Here is a 23,057-nt window from a genome sequence, read left to right as displayed (position 1 = left end):
TTGGACTAAACATGTAGTTAATTTTAGATGAATGCAACTGTGAAGTGATGCAGCTGGAATATGGAACATAGCCTGACTAACGCCAGACTATATCACAAATGAGATCTAGTCTGGCAACGAGCTATTCATTTCTCCATAGAGGAGGCGTGGTTTACGATCCTCCAGAGCCGTTTATTGGGCCCTACGAATGTCTATCATAAGTGTCTGTACGTAGCTCTTAGCCAATCGTATCAATTATACCAGATGACGTATGCAGAGCGACAGAAATTGATGTTTACATTGCCAGACGAGCCCATCTCTACTTTGAGACTAAAATGCTCAATTCTGCTTCTGCAACGTTTTTCTGCAGCATGTTCTGACTCTGGCTGCTCACAGTCTACCGGCACTGTGTGTGTGTGTGTGTGTCTGTGAGAGAGAGTGTTGCTTGCTGCTTTGCTTCTCCAGTTCTCGCTTTCTGCAAGATTATTTATTTTTACACCTAATTCCCCCTCATGTCATTCAGCCACACACATCCACTGATTTTAGGGGCCAAAATAAAATAACAAAGAAAAAAGAAAGGTGGAAATAACCTACAAATGTGTGGTGATATTTATTTAATAATAAAGTTCTGCTGGTCAATGAGAATATGAGCAATGTTAATTAATAAAAAAAAGTTTCAGTGAATGAGACATGTTATATATAATGTTTATATGAGCATAGTTATCTTTGGCCACAGCCAAAAGGTGACAAAAGATCAGTTGCGTCTTTTCACTTGCAGGTTTGTGTACAACACCGATTGCAAAGGAGGTGCGATGGTGTTTTTTTTTATTTTATTTTTTTTACAAAAAACAAAGATTATTAGTTTGAAAGTAAAATTAAGTGATTTTGAATCAATTTAGGTCATGTCACAAAATGTGCAAATTATCATTGCATTCAGTTTTTTGTACAATCAATTCCAGGACTTAACAAGTTCATAGTACGTCGATTTAATGAACAACAAAAAACCACGAATAACCACGCCTGCTCATTGTTTGGAAATGTTTAGGGAGGAAACACAGCTTAAAATAACAACTCCAATTAGATAATTTTCTGTAACAATGGGCCTCATTCACGAACCATTCTTAAGAACAAATTTGTTCCTAAGTCGAATTTACGAAGATTTTACGAAGATTGTGACATTCATGAAGTTTTTTCTTATCCAGGATTTTTCTTAGGTAAGAACAAATCCTACGAACACTCAGCAGTACTCTTAAGCACATTTCAGTGCTGACATGTTGGCATGGTTGTGTTGTCTTCTTTTGTTAAGTTCAATAAAATACATTACAGTGAAATTTCCGTCATATTTATGTATTTACTTATTCATTTCATTTTTTTTTCCATTTTTCATTTTATTTAATTAAATGTGCCAACGCTTTAACATGAATCAAGTAAATTGGAAATCATGCCGTCCATTAGTGATACCACCCTATTTACAGTACAGGTGGCATTTCTCCATCCACGGCCTACAAAACAATGGCATATATATTGCTGCTGCAGGAGGGCTCTGTCCGTTCTGGTTCTGTTGTAAGTTGGCTCTGCAGGGCTTCATGTGTGATGAAAAAAATTAAAAAATAAAATCAAGCCAAGGTTGCAACCCCTCAGTCCAATACTAAAGACATATTTTGAGCTTACACACTATGGTAAACTCCTGCCTTACAGGGCACACATTATATATATACATATATATATATATATATATATATATATATATAGATGTATTATTCCAGAAAATAAATTGTTTGTGTTGTTGCAACCTGCACTAAAGCTGCTAAATTTAATTTTCTTCCTCCGAGTGATCTCCTGCAGCAGAACTTCTAGTTCTGAACTGCTAAAGTTTTTTTTTCTTTTTACCTGTGCTCCAACGGATTTACGCTTTGCTTTAGGCATTCTGTTGCTGTTTCCTCTGTGTGGCGTCTACACACGGCCCTGCAGTCCTTTTTATGGGCCCTTTTTATTGGCATTAATGGGCGGTTAGCTATGCTAATCCTATGTTAATTAGACTCACCTGGCACACCTGCTCTATTTACGAGGAGATGGCATTCATCAATTTAAGAACACGGCTGTGAACAATTCAGCGGCTTAAGAACACGTTGATAAATCTGACGTAGGGTCTTCTTAGAAATCTTCTTAAGAAGGACTTAAGAAAGAATCTAAGAAGATTCTTAAGAAGATATTGGTGAATGAGGCCCATTCTTAGGAACATCTTATTCTTTTTCTTAAGTTTTATCTTAAGAACATTTTTGTGAATCCGGCCCCTGTTCTGTGAGATTGGGTGTATGTTAATAAACCGTTAAGTTTGTAAACTGCTTATTGATAGATTTAAAAGGAGTTAGTGACTCATCAAAAAAGCATCAGTGAGCTTTTAATGACTCGGACAATGACGTGAATGTGTAAAATAAGATTTTATTCTTCACTTATTATAGCTGTATATAACCTGTATATAAACTTTAATTTTTCACCCAAAAACACCTGTTTAATATGTTTTACTCCAAACCTTGGAAAAAAAAAATTGAAAGCTATGTTCCTTCACATGTTCAGATAGACTTCATTGTTGGTCAGGTGTTGGAAAGTAACTTGTAACTTGTACTTTTATTCCATTTTATGTAGCATCATCTTCTCCGCTACATGTTAGAGGCAAATACTGTACTTGTAGCTTTGGTTACTTTAACATGAAAAAACTGTTAAAAAATGATTTAGTCAGAAAAGATCAGTTAAAAATTATTTAGCATTTTTATATTAATCAAAGCATATGGCAGTATATGAAGTTGTTAAAATGAGAACAATAAATGCTGCTTTCATAAATGCATCTATAACAATAATCCAACAATATATTTGAAATATGTAAAACAATGTGAGCATAATGAGTACTTTTACTTTTGATACTTTCAGTACATTTTGCAGGACTTTTAATTGTGGTGGATAATTCTGCAGTGTGGAAGTACTTTTTCCTCAAATAAAGTATCTGAATACTTCTTCCACCACTGGCACTAATGGACAGCCATATAGAATAAGATACATATTTAAATCATACTTCATCATCAAGTTGATATAAAAAGTCATTACAATGTTTTACCTGAAAAATCCCCAAAAAATATTATTCATGAGAAGCCTGTGTATACTTCTTTTCCCAGTATGCTATTTACTCACTACACACTTCCTGCTGTCTCAATCTTTGAAAGTAACTTTACACATTTTGAACTCAAACCACCACCACCCTACAAAAAACCCACCAAAAAACACAGATTATAGCAGAAGTGTTGTGGATCAAGACGTCATCTCTGTCCTCAGTCGGTCTCAGAGGTTGGCAGCTGTTGGTAGTTAGCTTTGGACCTCCTCGATCCGTAGATCACCACCCCACACGCCAGGAGGCAGCCGATAATGAAGACTAGGTTCAGGTCAAGATTTAGGCTTGGGCCAGACGCTGAAAAGCAAAATAACAGGTACAATAACATAAGATGGTAAAATATATCCTAAATTATCAGCATTAGTAATTACCAAAATCATGTTTTATGTTTCTGTAATTGTTAATACAGCAGTATGTAGAAGCTCTTTAACCCAAATGATATTTTTAACGCTAAAATATAACAATTATTATTGTTATCCATGTATTTTCAAATTAACTGTTTTACAATAAAACCCTGTAAAAATAGTAAGACACATTATTATTTCTTGATTAAGAGTCAAATTATAGTGGTTGAATGTTCTGCTTGATTAATTTCTGATTATTTATATATATATATATATATATATATATATATATATATATATAAATAATCAGAAATTAATCAAGCAGAACATTCAACCACTATAATATTATATTATATATTATATTATATATATATATATATATATATATATATATATATATATATATATATATATATATATAAATGTATGTGTATTGTATATGTGTAAATGTATATTTTTAAGATTCACAGATTTGGAGCTCAATCAATCACCAACACTACTTAATATGTAGATATAAGGGTTTACATATGAAAACTTTGGTTTTGGGATTTAATTAACATCTGTGAATCTTAAAAATATACATTTTGTGGACAAAATATGCACGTGGATTGCCCCCTACAGGTTGAAACTGAGCTTTACCGTTACATTCCTAATCTTAGTGTAATTCTCTATATTTGGTATCTGACGAAATGACTTATGATGCAGCATAGCTTCTTTTAAATGCATGAAAATGTGTTACACTTTACTTAACGCCAACAATGAAACATCATGATTAGCTATACTGCATTATAGATGCGTCTATATGAACCTCACTTTACTTAAAGCATACATTGATAATTTATTTATACTTATGGCATCCTATGAGTTCTTATAACAATTGATTGTTGAGGTGTGTGTATAGAGGGGTATGAGTAGTTGTAATGTATTATAAGCCTCATCAGTCAGCCTGTAGTTTATAACCAGTCAAGAGCACTCATAAGACACTTGGATTTATAAGTCATTATAAGCTATATTTATAACTGTTGATATAGTGCATCATGAAGCTTTATATGTGTTTATGAGTGCAGTCATAATGCATTATGATTGATTATAATGAGCATTATAATTCACTATGAATGCGCTCATAATGCACTATAGATGTAGTCTTCCTAGAAAGTGTTACCACAACTTTATTCTTATAGCACCTTTCATACAAGCAAGATGCGGAATAAAGTGCTTAACAAAAAAGAAAATGCATGGCAAATACCAAAAATAAACATAAATACTGGATGAATGCTATAAATCGTGTAAATAAGAGAGGAAATAAAGCACACTTGGTAATCATTAAAAAAAAAAAAAATAAGATGAAAATAGAATACTTAGATTGCATAATACAAGATGGAAAATAAATAAAACCCATGTTAACTGTGTGTATGTGCTCACTCACCTTGGCTGTCAGAAGTTTTAACCAGGTGCAAAGGACCCTGGGAAATTGAGTGTCTGGAAGTCTCGGCCACAGCTTCTCTTCTCCTGCGATGGTGCTCTGAGCCGGACTGGACGCATCCCCGAGAGCACCTGGTCCCCGCAATGCCGCTCTCACACAGCATGACAGAGCAAGTGATGTACACCTGCAGACAAAATGTAGACAGATGTTACGAAACAAAGCAGACCAACAATATGTTCCACATGTGATGGCAAAATCTCAAACAAAAATTCTGAATTTTCGAACTAAAATTCAAAATTTTCAAACAAGAATTTTGAATTTTAGTTAACTAAAATTCTGGATTTCAGAACTAAAATTCTGGATTTTTTACCTTAAAATTTGAAATTTTCTAACTAAAATTCTGAATTTACAAGCAAGAAATTTGAATTTTCAAACACACAATTCTGAATTTTTAAACTAGAATTCTGAGTTTTAATACTAAACTGCTGAATTTTCAAACTAAAAAATGTTGCAAAAATAAAATTTAAGTTCTTTTGTCTGTTTACTTATGAACTTAAAATCATATAGTATGAAAACCAGGATAAATTAAATGACTGGTGAAGATAGAAAGACTGTGTTGCTCCAAGGTCCAGTGGCTGTTTCGTGGGGTTCTATTTCTTTTTATACTAAATCCATTTCTTTCAGGTCTAAGAAATATAATCAAAACTTAAATTCACTCAGTATAAAATTTTAAAGTGCAAAATATTAAATATAAGTGCAATCCATTTACCATTTAGATTTCCAAAGTAAACATTTTGAATTTTCAAAATAAACTTCAACAGTTTTTTTTGTATTAATTCAATAATTCCCTTTCCTTCCAAAAAAAATGCTGACCAAATATCATAAAGATAAGATATATAAAGATAAGATATATTTATCTTTACCTCATCATGAGCGCCGATGAACTCAAAAGCTTCCATTCCAAATCTGAATTGAGTTCTGGAGCTGGGGTAGATTTGCGCTGTGTTGTCTTTTGCACACCTGTAACATTATGCAGATGCAAATAGTTTATAACTAGAAATAGAAGCATTTTCATAATGCCACAGAGAAACCTTTGCACTACAGACGCCTACCCGTGTTCGATGATGGTGTAGCTGATGCGAGAGTTTGGGTTGTCATACGGCGTGGCCTTACAGGACTCTACAAACAGCACTGTGTTTGGGATGGAGGTTGTTGCTTCGATCTGCATGAACATCATCTGTTTGAGGTACACCTCCACCGGGTAAGTGCTGGCATCAACTTGTGTTCTGAAGCGCTGGCTCTCAAAGAATTCAAACTGGAAGGTGAAAGCACCGAAGCCCTTCTCTGAGAAGGCGTACGGGTTCTTGTGCTTGAACCCCAGAGTCAGGTTGGTTATCTTGGGATAGACGCAAGAAAAGGCTATGTCAACATCATGCTGTCTGGAAATTACTTCTTTTGGGTCAGCAGATGTGATCTTGTTCTTGAAAATGATGTTGTCTTCATCCTCCTGAAAATAGAAAATAATTTAATTAGCAAAGGAAGCAATAGTTGTTACTACAAGTCAATAGTTAAATAGTGACATGTGCAATTTGTATTAGTCTTATTAGAATAAAGAATATTATATATTTAACAAATCTAAGCGTACTTTGGTGGCAAAGACATTTTATCCATCTCAAAACCAAAAACTAACTTGCCAACAAGCCAGTACATAGTTTTGCTGAAAAATGTATTTCTCTTACTGGCATGTAAGCTAGTTTTCTTTTGATTTAGAGAATCATCTAAAATATAGTATAAAGCAGGGTGTTCTGGCCTGAGTAAAAGAGAAACCTTCAGTTCATTTTGCAACCACTAGGTGGTGCTGATTTTGTTTGCATGCTAGGAAGCCATCTTGTTTTCTTTGCACTCCATACAATCTGCACCCATCCTCGAATTGGATTCACTTAGGGGAGGACTGTCTGTAAGTTCTGTTTCTTGAAATGCTGTTTGTATTAATGTTCTTGTCTTTAGTGAAATGTTTTATTAAGTGACCTAATAACCAGACTGAAATCCCATTTTTTGCCAATTAGACAATCTCCATTTGGGAGGTTTGGAATATTTTGTTTAATATTCTGTGTTTTGTCACAATATTTTAAGTTGACCTGAAGAAATATGCTGAGGCCAACTTTTGAATTTGTGACTATTTCACTGAAAGAAACCGATGTGTTGATCGATTCAAAGGTCCGCCACCATCACTTTGTGCAATTGACCTATGGCTAAGCCACACCCCCAAACGCGATGAGCCAATCACAGTGCGCATAGCTAACTCAATACACTCGGACATTCTCTGCTTCCACATCCATTGAAATGCAAGTCCGTTTTCAATCATTTTTATGTGTTTTTTGTTGAGATTTTAAGTTTGAAATGGTCAAACGGTGTGCATGGGGTACTTGCAACTCTGACACAAGGTATAGCCCAATAATATGGGAGCAGTAACCCGGTTCCCTATGGCAGTGATTCCCAACCGCTGTTCCGCGGCACACAAGTGTGCCGTAAGAACCTCTAACCTGTTAATGAAGGCCCTTTTGGTGACTTCGAGATGATATTTCATTTTTCTGTCTCCAAAAGTGATTAATTGCCTCCTGTGAAATTTCTCTGACTGTCACAGCTGCCATAGCGCCTGTCACCGAATGTTGACAGTTTGTCCTAGTGAGTGGAGGGGGCGGGGCTTAGCCATAGGTGAATTGTGCTGTACCTCGAGGATGGTTCCACATGTGTTCAGAGACATAGTAGCCACCAGGTGGGTTGTGTTGGAGCGTGTGCTCAGTTAGCTGCAGTTAGCATCTCTGAAGTCATTCAGATGCAAGATGTCCTCGTTGCGTCTTATGAGGTAGGACTTCTCCACCTCCACCTTTATTGATGTTTCGTTGCATGTCACGACGGTCTCTAAAAAAAGACTTTGATCAAGGCTTTGAACTCTACATCTATCCACCTGCTATTTAACATATTCAACATATTCATGGTCTACATTATATATAAATAAAAACCAATGTATATCCTAAGAGTTTAAATGTAATCAACTAACCATGGCGTCCAACATCAGCAGTCACACAGCGAAGCTCTGACTGATATCTTTTTTTATTTCTGGAATGTAACACAAGATATGAACGGTTTTACCAAGTAATTCATAATGCAAAAATGCACATCTATGGAAGAAGCAACTAAAAAAATGGCTATGCCCATGAAGTCAAACCAGAGATTTCTTGAGAGATTTCTGTCTTCTCCTGTAGCAACGAAGCAAATAGGAAAATGATCATTCACTTCATTTTCAGTTGGTGTCCATTTTATGATGTATTCTTCAGCGGTGATTCGATGCTTTGAGATGCCCTTTGGTCCAGTGACAATCAGGCCATAAACCCTGCAAGAGACAATGCAATGTTTTCACAACTAAGTAGTGTTTTCACAGCAAGTCACTTTAACAAGTCACTATTGCAAAAATAAGAACCAGCACATTTTGAACACTTATTAAAAGTGTAATATTAGTGCACATGACAAACACAAAAAAACACATCTCTGTGAAATTATACAATGATACTATAACATTTCCTTACTTGGCATATAGTGCTTTGGATCTGACTTTGATTACGAGGGTCTGGTTGACAAACGCAGGAAGGTTCACTCCATTTCTTGGAGTCGGTGCCAAGAAAATAGGAAAGTAAACCCCATCAAGGCATGAACGGGCATGATCTGAGTTCACTGGAAATCAAAGGAGAGGTCAGACAGACTTTAATATTAAAATCTGTGTTGTGTGATTTTATTATATATGTGTATATATATATATATATATATATACATACATAAACATGACCATACCATAAATAGTGAACTGCACAGGAAGCTTGCTTAAAGGATCAATTGTTTTCTTGTAAGGTAGGGTTTTATTGGCCGTGGCTGGAGCAGCGTTGGTTGTGATTTTGTGGGGGTGACGTTTTTGCCTCCCAACTGAAAGGGGGCGCTTTACTGTGTAGGAACTGTTGGAGTAAAACAGCTTGATGTTTCTGTTGGGATAGTCCTCGACCATAACCTCCATCGGATGGTATCCAATCTTATGACTGTATTTGTACTGAAGGGAGCAGGTATTCTGACAAACAGGAGAGATACTTTCATTACATAATAACTTTTAAATCAATTTCAGTACATTATTTGTTGTTGTTTTCACATTTGAAAAATCATGCAATATATATATATATATATATATATATATATATATATATATATGTCATACAATCTGTTTGAACCTCCAAAATATGCTGAAGCTAAGTTTCAAAGTATAAGATCTGCTAGAGGATGTGAATTCTGCACTAACTAAAACCCCTGTGACCATCACAGAGACCAACAAGCTGATACACAGTACAGCAACAGTAATCCTAGAGTTGCTTGGGTAAAAGATAGAAGCTTTATCCTCTATGGAAGGGATGGCTAGGGGCTAAGATAAGGGCACTACGGAGAGAGGTTAGCCAGATAGCTGAGTTGCAGAAAGGCAACAAGGACAAGAAAGGGGCACCCAGAAAATACAACACACTGTCCATACCAGAGGCACCAGCTCTGGCCACCCGACTGAAGAGATACACTAAAGAAGCAGAAGCCAGGAAAATAAAGGACATCCAGAGTGTAGTTTCAGTGGCAGGGAAGTAACACCAGGTCAGATCCACCAAGAGCTGAGATGGAAGAATACTGGAAAAACATATGTGAGAAAAGAGCATCACAAAAAAGCAATGCTCAATGGCTAGTGGAACTAAGAGCTGACCACAAACATGGATACTGGAATGCCTAGAAATGTATAACAGGACAGGACATGAAAGGACCTTAATCAAGAACTCCATGGGACTGTGGAAGATGACCCTGGAGGCCAACTCAAATTGCACAAGTCAACAAGTGCAGCATATAGCAAGGAGATGCTCTGTCTCCACTGTGGTTTTGCATAGACCTGAACCCCCTCACCCAGATCATCACAAATACCCCTTTTCGACCAAAGCAGTTCCAGGGCTGTTGCCAACCAGCAATTAACCTGTTTGCTTTTCCACAGGCTAGAGAGCCACATCATTACTGTTTACGTCTGTATATGTCTCCGTCCTCTCGGCAAGTATAATAACAACATCGGCAGACTACATCGTCTCTTTACAAATGTTGCTCTTGGCTTTGTGTCCTACATTTGTATCCAAACATGACGAGACGTAACATCTTAAGATGTTATTGTTGGACTTTGTTGCAATCAATCACATTGCAGTTAAATAAATCAAATGAATGACTGACACATGTTTTAGTTGGTCTCTGAGCACTGAGTTGGTCTTGTTGGTCCTGATAATTTTTTTTTCCACCCTACCTGATCCAAAGAGAAACCTGTAATCAGGCCACACAGTCCACACTCATGAGTACGACTTTTCGGTACACTGAAAAAAGAACCAACTTAATTAAATTGTTTCATTTGGTAACACCTAAATGAATCAAATTAATTTAAAATCAGTTGTGTTAATCTAACTTATTAAATTAATTTGAAAGAACTTAATTCATTTAGGTGTTACCAAATGAAACAATTCAATGAAGTTGGTTCAGCTATTTTCTTTTTTCAGTGTATCCTGCATCTGACGCGGTCACCATCAGGGTTGAATGATTGTGGGCAGTTCCACTGTAACATTGTAAACAGAAACAGTCTGAGCCTAAAATACTATCTATATATAACATTTTTGGACTATGCCTTTGCAGAAAACATTATAAAACATAGAATATTAGAACCAGTTGGTAAACCCACATGTCATTTTATTTGTTTTCTGATTCATATCACAGAAGCATTTTTTTTCAATGTTGGGTTTTTGGCTTCACTTGGGACACAAACAGCAGCCTCCCGTTTGTCCTGTTTGTTTGACCCATCCATCCACCTTGACCTCCTTTCTACCAAGCAGCAACCCTTGGAGCTGAAAAAAAAAAAAGCCAGCCAAATGCCAAATCCTGCAGTTCCTCAACTAGCCACTTTTTTTTTAAGCACAATAATAAGACAAAATAAAAGGATAAAGAGATGACAACAAAAGGAAGGTGCAAGGTAGTGGCAAGAAACCCAAAAGGGCTTATACAGGGCTAAAGTTAAATCAATAACAAGTAATTAAAAAAACTAGCCACTTGAGGCTGGTTTCAAAAACGGGCAACTCCCCGGGCAAGACAAGAAGTCTTGTCGTATCGAGATCAATAGAAAAATGAACCTACTTCTGACTTGATTTATGACCTCAGTAAACATTCTCTTATTCCTTTATGATTCAATCATAAGACATTATTAGTTATTCAAATTAAACACACACACACACACACACACACACACACACACACACAAACACACAAAAAATGTGTGACAGCCTTTAAACTTATGTCTAATTGAGGGAGAGCCACTTTCAGTGACAGGCCAGCTGCTACATTCAGCCCGCCTCAGCTCAATGACGCTTCACCTCTATTCCCATTTTTGGATTAACTGCAAGTAAAGCAGAGTCAGAACTACCAAGATGGCAAGAGACATTTTCCTGACCCCTGGAAGTCAAACTTTTTTTTGCTTCATTCACTACCGAGCAACTTTTATAGGGATTAAGCAGAATCCTGCCTCCAACACTCTGTACATATTCTGGCTTTTTATACTACTTTTTCTCAGTTCCTCCCACCTTCATGCTCCTTCCTCCTCATAATTACAACACTGGTATAGACATTCATAGTTCCCAGACAATGTATGCTAATGAATGTGATGGTCCTCTTACCTTTTTCTGTAGCACTTCAAGAACTTTAAATACACAAATTGAAGTAACTTTAGTGAGACCCTGCTGTCTTTTTCCCAGTACTTTTTTCAATTGAAAGGCTTGCATCAATAATGCCTTTCCCATCAGGTTCAGCTGTACTTTGTGTGTATTGTAAAAATGGTAAAATACCTGCCTTATAAACAATCTCCTGTATATTTTGGCCACATAACTGGTTAAAGACACTGGATGAATTTTATGGGATCAACCAGGGGCAGACTGGCTATCTGTGTGATCTGGAGAATCACAGAGCGGCCGGTACTCCAGGACATTTACTTACAGTAAATGCTTATCAATATGAGAGTGGACACATATGCTGCTTTATGCAAATGCATGTGGGGCGGCTGTGGCTCAGTTGGTAGATCGATCCCAGAATGAATTCCCAATGGTACAGGTGGCACCAGTGTGCCCTGGTAGCCTCGGCCACCAGTATGAATGTGTGTGTGAATAGGTCAATGAGCGTATTGTGTAGTGTAATGCGCTTCGGATAAAAGCGCTATATAAGTGCACTCCATTTACCATTTATTATTATTGCAACAATCTAAAGAATGCCAAATACTGTCCAGGATAACCTCAAAGGTACTGCATGCTCACAAAATATAAGCTGAAAGCAAAGCATGGCAAACAAGAAACACCAGCTGAATGTAACACGACTCAGTAATACTAACACTATGTGGTGTCCAACTGAATGCTAAACATCCTGTTTAAACAGCTCAACACAAAATGATTGACCTCATGCATCACAACAGACAAATTGTACAACAGGTAGCTGTGTGTGAAGATCCTTCACATTTAAAGTGAATAATCTCACACAACCAACTGTAACTGTCTAACCTCAAATGGGTATGATAAAAGCTCACAGAAACATTCCCTTTTACTAAGTGGGATCAAAACAGGGTGATACAAAAACTACTGGGTGGGCAAAGGGTCATACTAACAGAATGTACTTGTGTTAATCGTGTTATTATCGCGTTAACTTTGACAGCCCTAGTTATATTACATTTTGAAGGAAAGCTATCTTCTTCTTATGGCACAGTCAAGCCAACTTTCACTGATGGCCTTTAGAGTTGCACAGGATTTTTATTAAATGTGTGATTTTTCTAATTCTATGACAATCAGTCAGTAACATCAATCATGATGTGGCATGAAACCCTCTGATGCTCTTTGCCTGACACCAAAAGTTTTACTTACCTCATAGGTTTTGTCTGAATTCTGTCCTTTTGGGGTGAAGGTCATTGAACCCCCAAAGGTTCTGTATGAGGTCGTCGTTATTGCAGATCCAGCTGAGACCATAAGCAGCAGACGCAGCAGTAGTAAAGTGAGCGAAGCCATCCCCCCGAGTGCCCTTTCTTCAGCACTATCTGCACCTTAAATACTCTTCTAACAGGAAATGACAAGACATTTGTATCATCTTCATAATTTGAAGCATGAAGTTAAACTAGTTTCACTTACCCGTAATTCAGATTATCTAAGATGCGCAACCCTACCTCCCTCGTTTTGGTCTCTCTAGTGGGGAGTATTTCAGAACACAACACACTTTTGACCATGCATTTTCAGTGATGCAAAGTTTTGCAGAGTTGTATAGCCCTGAAATGGAGAAAACGTGACAAATTCCACTCTAAAGTGTCCTTCTAGAAGAGACAACGTGATGCTACGTCCTCTAGGGTGCCCATAAATGCATAAAGCGTATTTAATTGCCCCCAAGTGTGCCTTTCCAGAGGAAAAAGTCAAGAAGTGCCCTCCAGAGTAACCGCCTGTAAGAGAAAACTCATGATATAGTGCCCTCAATGGTGCCTGTAAATGATGAAAATGTAATAATTGCCATCAAGGATGTCCTTCTGGTAGAGATAACATGACATCTTAGTGGACATCAAGTATTTGATGGCTCACAACATTCTGCAGGTAAATCAGAATAAATCTTAAATAGTTGTCAGTGTGTTGGAAAACCTCAGTCTTTCATACTTACTGCCCATTAACAGACTTAATCTATAACTCCCCATCTTCTAAAGTAACCCTGCAGCACCAATGCAGTTTCTATGGGATACAAGCAATGTACTTTTCGAGGCAATGGTGATGAGAGGCCTTACACAGGTGGCAGCTATTTCATTATGTGGGAAGCAGCTAATTGTCTTTTGCATCACGTTCATGAAACTGACATTGTCATGCTCCAGGTTGCATTGTAAGAATTACCACTTACAGTAAATGCTCATTGTGCAACTCCCTCTTGCAGATTTACGGGAAATAGGTCACCTTTTATTGTTAGCCTTAGCAGTAATGTGCCTACACAAACATTGCGAGTGAAAACAAACTCCCAGTTATTCTTAAAGCAAATGACTGAAGTTGAGAACGAGCAGTCCACACTCTGTAAAGATTAAATAATGATGATGAAACATGACGATAAACCTGTCTGTTTTGTAAAATAGTGAGAAACTTCTGGTTTTAACAGAAACTTTTATGATTCTGACTTGTCAGGGAGTGTCCTGTGTTTCTAGGTTAAGTGAGATTTGAGAAATTCTTCAAAGAAAGATTTGAAATATAAAATAATGAATGGGAAGAAATCTGCAGCTCCTCCTGCTTTTACATCAGTATATAAACTTTATATATAAAAGACTCAGACAATAAATATGTTTACAATCAAAATTTAAGTAATCATTCACTGGCATTATACTCTCTGCTGCATACATTGTGACCACTTTGAATTGAATCTTGTGGTGTTCATTTCTGTTGTAACCAAATAATGGTCACAAGGATGGAAAGTTCAATCACAGAAGTGATGCTGGCACGATGTCAACAGCAGTTCCAGTAATTCAGCATTGTGCTTTGCAAAGCTGCAGGATGACATTACAATTTCTGTTTTCACGTTAGCTGATGCTTCAGATTCCTGTACTGCTTCATGAGATTAAGGTGGTTGGATGCCAGTTTACAAGAGCGTTCACTACACTTAAATATCATTATTATTATCATAACAATATCATTTGTGCAAATACAATAGCCTCAATTTTAAATCTAATTGCAATCTTTCTTAATAATATAAGGCAACACCAGACAAAATTATTTGGGTTTACGTTTTATGTTTACCTTTACATGGTTCAGATACACATCATTGTTGGTCAGGGGTGGAAAGTACTTTACTTGAGTAATTCCATTTAATGTAACTTTATACTTCTACTCCACTTCATTTTAGAGGCAAATATTGTACTTCACTACATTTATCTGACAGCTTTAGTTACTTTTCAGGTCGAGATTTAACATGAAAAACTTGATCAGTTATAAATGATTTTGCATTTTTATAAATGTAACCACATAACAATATATAGCCTTGAGAAGAGTATAACGCTGTTGCTGCTACATAAATGCATCAATAATAATAATAATAATAATAATAAGGAATATATATAGCAATGTGAGCATAATGAGTAATTTTAATTTTGATACTTGAAGTACATTTTGATGCTGATACTTTTGTATTTTTACTCAAGTAAGCCTTTGAATGCAGGACTTTTACATTAGTTGAGTCAGTGTGAAAGTACTTTTATTTACGTAAAGTATAATTTGTCAGTAATACAATTTGTCAGTAACAGTGTGAGAAACATTTTAAAATGACTGTAATGCTTTACCAAAAGCCTCAAAAATAATATTCATAGGAAGTCTGTATATATTCATTCTACACTAAGATTTTTTCCCCCAAAATATTCCATTCACTCACTGCACACTCTATGAACTTTACATCTTTTTGAACTCAAACCACCACCCCAAAAAGAAACAAAAAACCCAGACTATAGCAGAAGTGTCGTGGATCAAGACTTCGCCTCTGTCCTCAGTCGGTCTCAGAGGTTGGCAGCTGTTGGTAGTTAGCTTTGGACCTCCTTGATCGGTAGATCACCACTCCACACGCCAGGAGGCAGCCGACAATGAAGATCAGGTTCAGGCCCAAATTCAGGCTTGGCCGAGACACTGAAATGGAAAAAATATCAGGACAGTGAGAACAAGTCTACTGATTTATGTGTCCAGTTCTTAAACTTTAAAGTTTGGATCAATCAGGATGCTCCAACTGCTGGTGAATTTTCACACTGACAAATTATCTGCTTAACCACAGTGTATCTGATAGTGTGTGTTATATCCAGTCTGGGAATACACCACAGATGCACCGATACAACTTTTTCGGTCCTGATACTGATACCCGGGCTCAGGAGATACTAATTACCGATCCAAATCCAGTTTTAATGTGCAAGCTTTGCTAACTTTGTTTAAAAAAATGGAAAGCGTAAAGGTCAAAAAGTACACAGTTAACTTAAACAAATAATTTATAATAAGACTGGAAATAAAACACAATTGGTGATAATAATTCAGCAATTCAGTTTGAACTGAATTGCTGAACATGATGCTAATGTGAACTGTGTGTATGTGCTCACTCACCTTGGTTGTCAGAAGTTTTAACCAGGTGCAAAGGACCCTGGGAAATTGAGTGTCTGGAAGTCTCGGCCACAGCTTCTCTTCTCCTGCGATGGTGCTCTGAGCCGGACTGGACGCATCCCCGAGAGCACCTGGTCCCGGAAGCACCATTCTCACACAGCATGACCGAGCAAGTGATGTACACCTGCAGACACATCGTATAAGTGAAGTGCATTTTATGACCAATGTACACAACAATATGCACACAGGTGGCTAAACTTTTGGATTTTCAAACTAAAGTTTTTATTTGCAAACTCAATAAAACAATTCATTAATTCCTTTTGTAATCACGTTTTTATTTTACTTGCAATTTAAAAAGGTTCTAAGCAAATATCATAAATATATCTTTATAATGATATAACATTTTTAATAAGATATATTTGGGTTTTAATGTCCTTACCTCATCATGAGCGCCGATAAACTCAAAAGCTTCAATTCCAAATCTGAATTGAGTTCTGGAGCTCGGGTAGATTTGCACTGTGTTGTCTCTTGCACACCTGTAACATTATGCAGATGCAAATAGTTTATAACTAGAAATAGAAGCATTTTCATAATGCCACAGAGAAACCTTTGCACTGCAGACGCCTACCCGTGTTCGATGATGGTGTAGCTGATGCGAGAGTTTGGGTTGTCATACGGCGTGGCCTTACAGGACTCTACAAACAGCACTGTGTTTGGGATGGAGGTTGTTGCTTCGATCTGCATGAACATCATCTGTTTGAGGTACACATCCACCGGGTAAGTGCTGGCATCAACTTGTGTTCTGAAGCGCTGGCTCTCAAAGAATTCAAACTGGAAGGTGAAAGCACCGAAGCCCTTCTCTGAGAAGGCGTATGGGTTCTTGTGCTTGAATCCCAAAGTCAGGTTGGTTATCTTGGGATAGACGCAGGAAAAGGCTATGTCGACATCATGCTGTCTGGAAATGACTTCATTTGGGTCAGCAGATGTGATCTTGTTCTTGAAGATGATGTTGTCTTCATCCTCCTGAAAATAGAAAATAATTTAATTAGCAAAGGAAGCAACAGTTGTTACTACAAATCAATAGTTAAATCGTGGCATGTAAAATTCTTATTAGAATAGAGAATATTATATATTTTACAAATCTTATGATACTTTAGTGGCAAAGAAATTTTATCCATCCAGGCTCAATCCCCCCCCAAAAAATCTAACCAGCCACAGGCCACTACATAGTTGTGCTAACTTAAAAATAATTTATTTTTCTTACTAGCAAAAATACTTTAAGCCATAAGCAGCAGACGCAGCAGTAGTAAAGTGAGCAAAGCCATCCCCCCGAGTGCCCTTTCTTCAGCACTATCTGCACCTTAAATACTCTTCTAACAGGAAATGACAAGACATTTGTATCATCTTCATAATTTGAAGCATGAAGTTAAACTAGTTTCACTTACCCGTAATTCAGATTATCTAAAATGCGCAACCCTACCTCCCTCGTTTTTGTCTCTCTAGTGGGGAGTATTTCCCCACACTTCCCACACTTTTGACCATGCATTTTCAGTGATGCAAAGTTTTGCAGAGTTGTATAGCCCTGAAATGGAGAAAACGTGACAAATTCCACTCTAAAGTGTCCTTCTAGAAGAGACAACGTGATGCTACGCCCTCTAGGGTGCCCATAAATGCATAAAGCGTATTTAATTGCCCCCAAGTGTGCCTTTCCAGAGGAAAAAGTCAAGAAGTGCCCTCCAGAGTAACCGCCTGTAAGAGAAAACTCATGATATAGTGCCCTCAATGGTGCCTGTAAATGATGAAAATGTAATAATTGCCATCAAGGGTGTCCTTCTGGTAGAGATAACATGACATCTTAGTGGACATCAAGTATTTGATGGCTCACAACATTCTGCAGGTAAATCAGAATAAATCTTAAATAGTTGTCAGTGTGTTGGAAAATCTCAGTCTTTCATACTTACTGCCCATTAACAGACTTAATCTATAACTCCCCATCTTCTAAAGTAACCCTGCAGCACCAATGCAGTTTCTATGGGATACAAGCAATGTACTTTTCGAGGCAATGGTGATGAGAGGCCTTACACAGGTGGCAGCTATTTCATTATGTGGGAAGCAGCTAATTGTCTTTTGCATCAAGTTCATGAAACTGACATTGTCATGCTCCAGGCTGCATTGTAAGAATTACCACTTACAGTAAATGCTCATTGTGCAACTCCCTCTTTGCAGATTTACGGGAAATAGGTCACCTTTTATTGTTAGCCTTAGCAGTGATGTGCCTACACAAACATTGCGAGTGAAAACAAACTCCCAGTTATTCTTAAAGCAAATGACTGAAGTTGAGAACGAGCAGTCCACACTCTGTAAAGATTAAATAATGATGATGAAACATGACGATAAACCTGTCTGTTTTCTAAAATAGTGAGAAACTTCTGGTTTTAACAGAAACTTTTATGATTCTGACTTGTCAGGGAGTGTCCTGTGTTTCTAGGTTAAGTGAGATTTGAGAAATTCTTCAAAGAAAGATTTGAAATATAAAATAATGAATGGGAAGAAATCTGCAGCTCCTCCTGCTTTTACATCAGTATATAAACTTTATATATAAAAGACTCAGACAATAAATATGTTTACAATCAAAATTTAATTAATCATTCACTGGCATTATACTCTCTGCTGCATACATTGTGACCACTTTAAATTGAATCTTGTGGTGTTCATTTCTGTTGTAACCAAATAATGGTCACAAGGATGGAAAGTTCAATCACAGAAGTGATGCTGGCACGATGTCAACAGCAGTTCCAGTAATTCAGCATTGTGCTTTGCAAAGCTGCAGGATGACATTACAATTTCTGTTTTCACGTTAGCTGATGCTTCAGATTCCTGTACTGCTTCATGAGATTAAGGTGGTTGGATGCCAGTTTACAAGAGCGTTCACTACACTTAAATATCATTATTATTATCATAACAATATCATTTGTGCAAATACAATAGCCTCAATTTTAAATCTAATTGCAATCTTTCTTAATAATATAAGGCAACACCAGACAAAATTATTTGGGTTTACGTTTTATGTTTACCTTTACATGGTTCAGATACACATCATTGTTGGTCAGGGGTGGAAAGTACTTTACTTGAGTAATTCCATTTAATGTAACTTTATACTTCTACTCCACTTCATTTTAGAGGCAAATATTGTACTTCACTACATTTATCTGACAGCTTTAGTTACTTTTCAGGTCGAGATTTAACATGAAAAACTTGATCAGTTATAAATGATTTTGCATTTTTATAAATGTAACCACATTACAATATATAGCCTTGAGAAGAGTATAACGCTGTTGCTGCTACATAAATGCATCAATAATAATAATAATAATAATAAGGAATATATATAGCAATGTGAGCATAATGAGTAATTTTAATTTTGATACTTGAAGTACATTTTGATGCTGATACTTTTGTATTTTTACTCAAGTAAGCCTTTGAATGCAGGACTTTTACATTAGTTGAGTCAGTGTGAAAGTACTTTTATTTACGTAAAGTATAATTTGTCAGTAATACAATTTGTCAGTAACAGTGTGAGAAACATTTTAAAATGACTGTAATGCTTTACCAAAAGCCTCAAAAATAATATTCATAGGAAGTCTGTATATATTCATTCTACACTAAGATTTTTTCCCCCAAAATATTCCATTCACTCACTGCACACTCTATGAACTTTACATCTTTTTGAACTCAAACCACCACCCCAAAAAGAAACAAAAAACCCAGACTATAGCAGAAGTGTCGTGGATCAAGACTTCGCCTCTGTCCTCAGTCGGTCTCAGAGGTTGGCAGCTGTTGGTAGTTAGCTTTGGACCTCCTTGATCGGTAGATCACCACTCCACACGCCAGGAGGCAGCCGACAATGAAGATCAGGTTCAGGCCCAGATTCAGGCTTGGCCGAGACACTGAAATGGAAAAATATCAGGACAGTGAGAACAAGTCTACTGATTTATGTGTCCAGTTCTTAAACTTTAAAGTTTGGATCAATCAGGATGCTCCAACTGCTGGTGAATTTTCACACTGACAAATTATCTGCTTAACCACAGTGTATCTGATAGTGTGTGTTATATCCAGTCTGGGAATACACCACAGATGCACCGATACAACTTTTTCGGTCCTGATACTGATACCCGGGCTCAGGAGATACTAATTACCGATCCAAATCCAGTTTTAATGTGCAAGCTTTGCTAACTTTGTTTAAAAAAATGGAAAGCGTAAAGGTCAAAAAGTACACAGTTAACTTAAACAAATAATTTATAATAAGTCTGGAAATAAAACACAATTGGTGATAATAATTCAGCAATTCAGTTTGAACTGAATTGCTGAACATGATGCTAATGTGAACTGTGTGTATGTGCTCACTCACCTTGGTTGTCAGAAGTTTTAACCAGGTGCAAAGGACCCTGGGAAATTGAGTGTCTGGAAGTCTCGGCCACAGCTTCTCTTCTCCTGCGATGGTGCTCTGAGCCGGACTGGACGCATCCCCGAGAGCACCTGGTCCCGGAAGCACCATTCTCACACAGCATGACCGAGCAAGTGATGTACACCTGCAGACACATCGTATAAGTGAAGTGCATTTTATGACCAATGTACACAACAATATGCACACAGGTGGCTAAACTTTTGGATTTTCAAACTAAAGTTTTTATTTGCAAACTCAATAAAACAATTCATTAATTCCTTTTGTAATCACATTTTTATTTTACTTGCAATTTAAAAAGGTTCTAAGCAAATATCATAAATATATCTTTATAATGATATAACATTTTTAATAAGATATATTTGGGTTTTAATGTCCTTACCTCATCATGAGCGCCGATAAACTCAAAAGCTTCCATTCCAAATCTGAATTGAGTTCTGGAGCTCGGGTAGATTTGCACTGTGTTGTCTCTTGCACACCTGTAACATTATGCAGATGCAAATAGTTTATAACTAGAAATAGAAGCATTTTCATAATGCCACAGAGAAACCTTTGCACTGCAGACGCCTACCCGTGTTCGATGATGGTGTAGCTGATGCGAGAGTTTGGGTTGTCATACGGCGTGGCCTTACAGGACTCTACAAACAGCACTGTGTTTGGGATGGAGGTTGTTGCTTCGATCTGCATGAACATCATCTGTTTGAGGTACACATCCACAGGGTAAGTGCTGGCATCAACTTGTGTTCTGAAGCGCTGGCTCTCAAAGAATTCAAACTGGAAGGTGAAAGCACCGAAGCCCTTCTCTGAGAAGGCGTATGGGTTCTTGTGCTTGAATCCCAAAGTCAGGTTGGTTATCTTGGGATAGACGCAGGAAAAGGCTATGTCGACATCATGCTGTCTGGAAATGACTTCATTTGGGTCAGCAGATGTGATCTTGTTCTTGAAGATGATGTTGTCTTCATCCTCCTGAAAATAGAAAATAATTTAATTAGCAAAGGAAGCAACAGTTGTTACTACAAATCAATAGTTAAATCTTGGCATGTAAAATTCTTATTAGAATAGAGAATATTATATATTTTACAAATCTTATGATACTTTAGTGGCAAAGAAATTTTATCCATCCAGGCTCAATCCCCCCCCAAAAAATCTAACCAGCCAACAGGCCACTACATAGTTGTGCTAACTTAAAAATAATTTATTTTTCTTACTAGCAAAAATACTTTAGTAGCAAATATGCTAGCTAAAATAAGGATAGTCGTGTCCATAGACTGCATAAAAAAGTAGATGTAGCCTCCGTGTCGACTGAAAAGTGAAGCCCAGCTGTAAACCTGCATTCTTTCTGATGTCCAGCAGGGGGCGACTCTACTGGTTGGAAAAAGGAGTCCAATTGAAGTTTATGTGAAAATTAACTTCTCACTTGATTTATTACTCAAGTAAACAGTTTCTTCACTCCTAATTCTATAACTTAGTGAATTATCTAAAGTACATGGTAAAGCTGAGTATGCTTTAGGGCGGGGTTATCTTGTAATCATTGGTGTGACCACTTAGACCTGTCAGTCCTCCATGTTAATGTCTTACAACCGTGATTTGAAAAAACATTTTTGAAGTCTAAAAAACAGTATTTAAATAGAATGCAGTGTTAGCTGGTATGCTAGCATTTTCTATGCTACCTGGGACCGCTAACTTGAACAGTGACTTTGCACACTGTAGCCAGAAGCCAGGAGCTGTCAGGCTGCCAGTATAGGAGGGTGTGCATATTGTCTCCAGGATCTCAGTTAGGTTCACCTTCTCATCCAAATAAGTTCACCTCTGGCTTCTAAAACTAACATGGCGACGGCCAAAATGCCAAATGCGAGGGTTCAAGATGGTAGTCCACAAACCAGTGGGTGACTTCTGTTTTTACAATTTATGCTAGTGGCCAATCTTTGGTGAAACTTTTAGAACGGTGCTAAAGTGACCCAATAATCAGACTGAAATGCTATTTTGTCATATTAGACAATTTCCGTTTGGGAGGTTAAGAATATTCTCTTTAATATTCCATGTTTTGTCACAATATTTTTTTTAAAACTGTTACAGTTTTGGGTGCTGTACCTCGAGGATGGTTCCACACGTGTTCAGCGACATGACAGCCACCAGGTGGGTTGTGTTGGAGTTTGTGCTCAGGCTACAGTTAGCATCTCTGAAGTCGTTCAGATGCAAGTTGTCCTCGTTGCGTCTTATGAGGTAGGACTTCTCCACCTCCACCCTTATTGTTGTTTGATTGCATGTCACGACGGTCTCTAAAAAGAGTGTAAGATTACATTAATTTGTTTCTTTGTGATGATGTAATCAGGGTAAATTCCAAGGCTTTTAACTCTACATCTATCCACTTGATATTAAATGTATTCAACATATTCATGGTCTAATTGTGATAGGTTGAGCTTCCTCCCTCCTCTGCCTGTTTGTTGCATTTGTACAGGTGCAGAAC

The 23,057-nt window shown here is 37.2% G+C and overlaps 3 protein-coding genes across 3 annotated transcripts; all 3 read right to left on the bottom strand.

The window, feature by feature from the left end:
- Positions 1-2,432: 2,432 nt before the first annotated feature.
- LOC131992174 (CUB and zona pellucida-like domain-containing protein 1) lies at positions 2,433-8,023 on the bottom strand. Its single transcript, XM_059357656.1, has 6 exons — positions 7,971-8,023; positions 7,641-7,831; positions 6,022-6,416; positions 5,833-5,929; positions 4,913-5,093; positions 2,433-3,439 (listed from the first exon to the last, which is right to left on the bottom strand). Exons 2-6 carry the CDS (start codon positions 7,671-7,673, stop codon positions 3,303-3,305), a joined length of 843 nt encoding a protein of 280 aa, XP_059213639.1. The 5' UTR covers positions 7,674-7,831; positions 7,971-8,023; the 3' UTR covers positions 2,433-3,302.
- Positions 8,024-15,127: 7,104 nt separating this feature from the next.
- Positions 15,128-17,674, bottom strand: LOC131981907 (CUB and zona pellucida-like domain-containing protein 1). Its single transcript, XM_059346444.1, has 5 exons — positions 17,609-17,674; positions 16,757-17,151; positions 16,568-16,664; positions 16,132-16,312; positions 15,128-15,669 (listed from the first exon to the last, which is right to left on the bottom strand). The coding sequence occupies exons 1-5, from the start codon at positions 17,672-17,674 to the stop codon at positions 15,533-15,535; spliced, it is 876 nt and encodes a 291-aa protein (XP_059202427.1). The 3' UTR covers positions 15,128-15,532.
- A 1,852-nt stretch (positions 17,675-19,526) lies between these two features.
- LOC131981896 (CUB and zona pellucida-like domain-containing protein 1) lies at positions 19,527-21,283 on the bottom strand. Its single transcript, XM_059346432.1, has 4 exons — positions 21,162-21,283; positions 20,973-21,069; positions 20,537-20,717; positions 19,527-20,075 (listed from the first exon to the last, which is right to left on the bottom strand). Exons 1-4 carry the CDS (start codon positions 21,281-21,283, stop codon positions 19,939-19,941), a joined length of 537 nt encoding a protein of 178 aa, XP_059202415.1. The 3' UTR covers positions 19,527-19,938.
- Between the last annotated feature and the right edge of the window lie 1,774 nt (positions 21,284-23,057).

The sequence above is a fragment of the Centropristis striata genome, chromosome 2, assembly GCF_030273125.1.
Source record: "Centropristis striata isolate RG_2023a ecotype Rhode Island chromosome 2, C.striata_1.0, whole genome shotgun sequence".
NCBI lineage: Eukaryota > Metazoa > Chordata > Actinopteri > Perciformes > Serranidae > Centropristis > Centropristis striata.
This window is presented reverse-complemented; position numbering and strand designations above follow the sequence as displayed.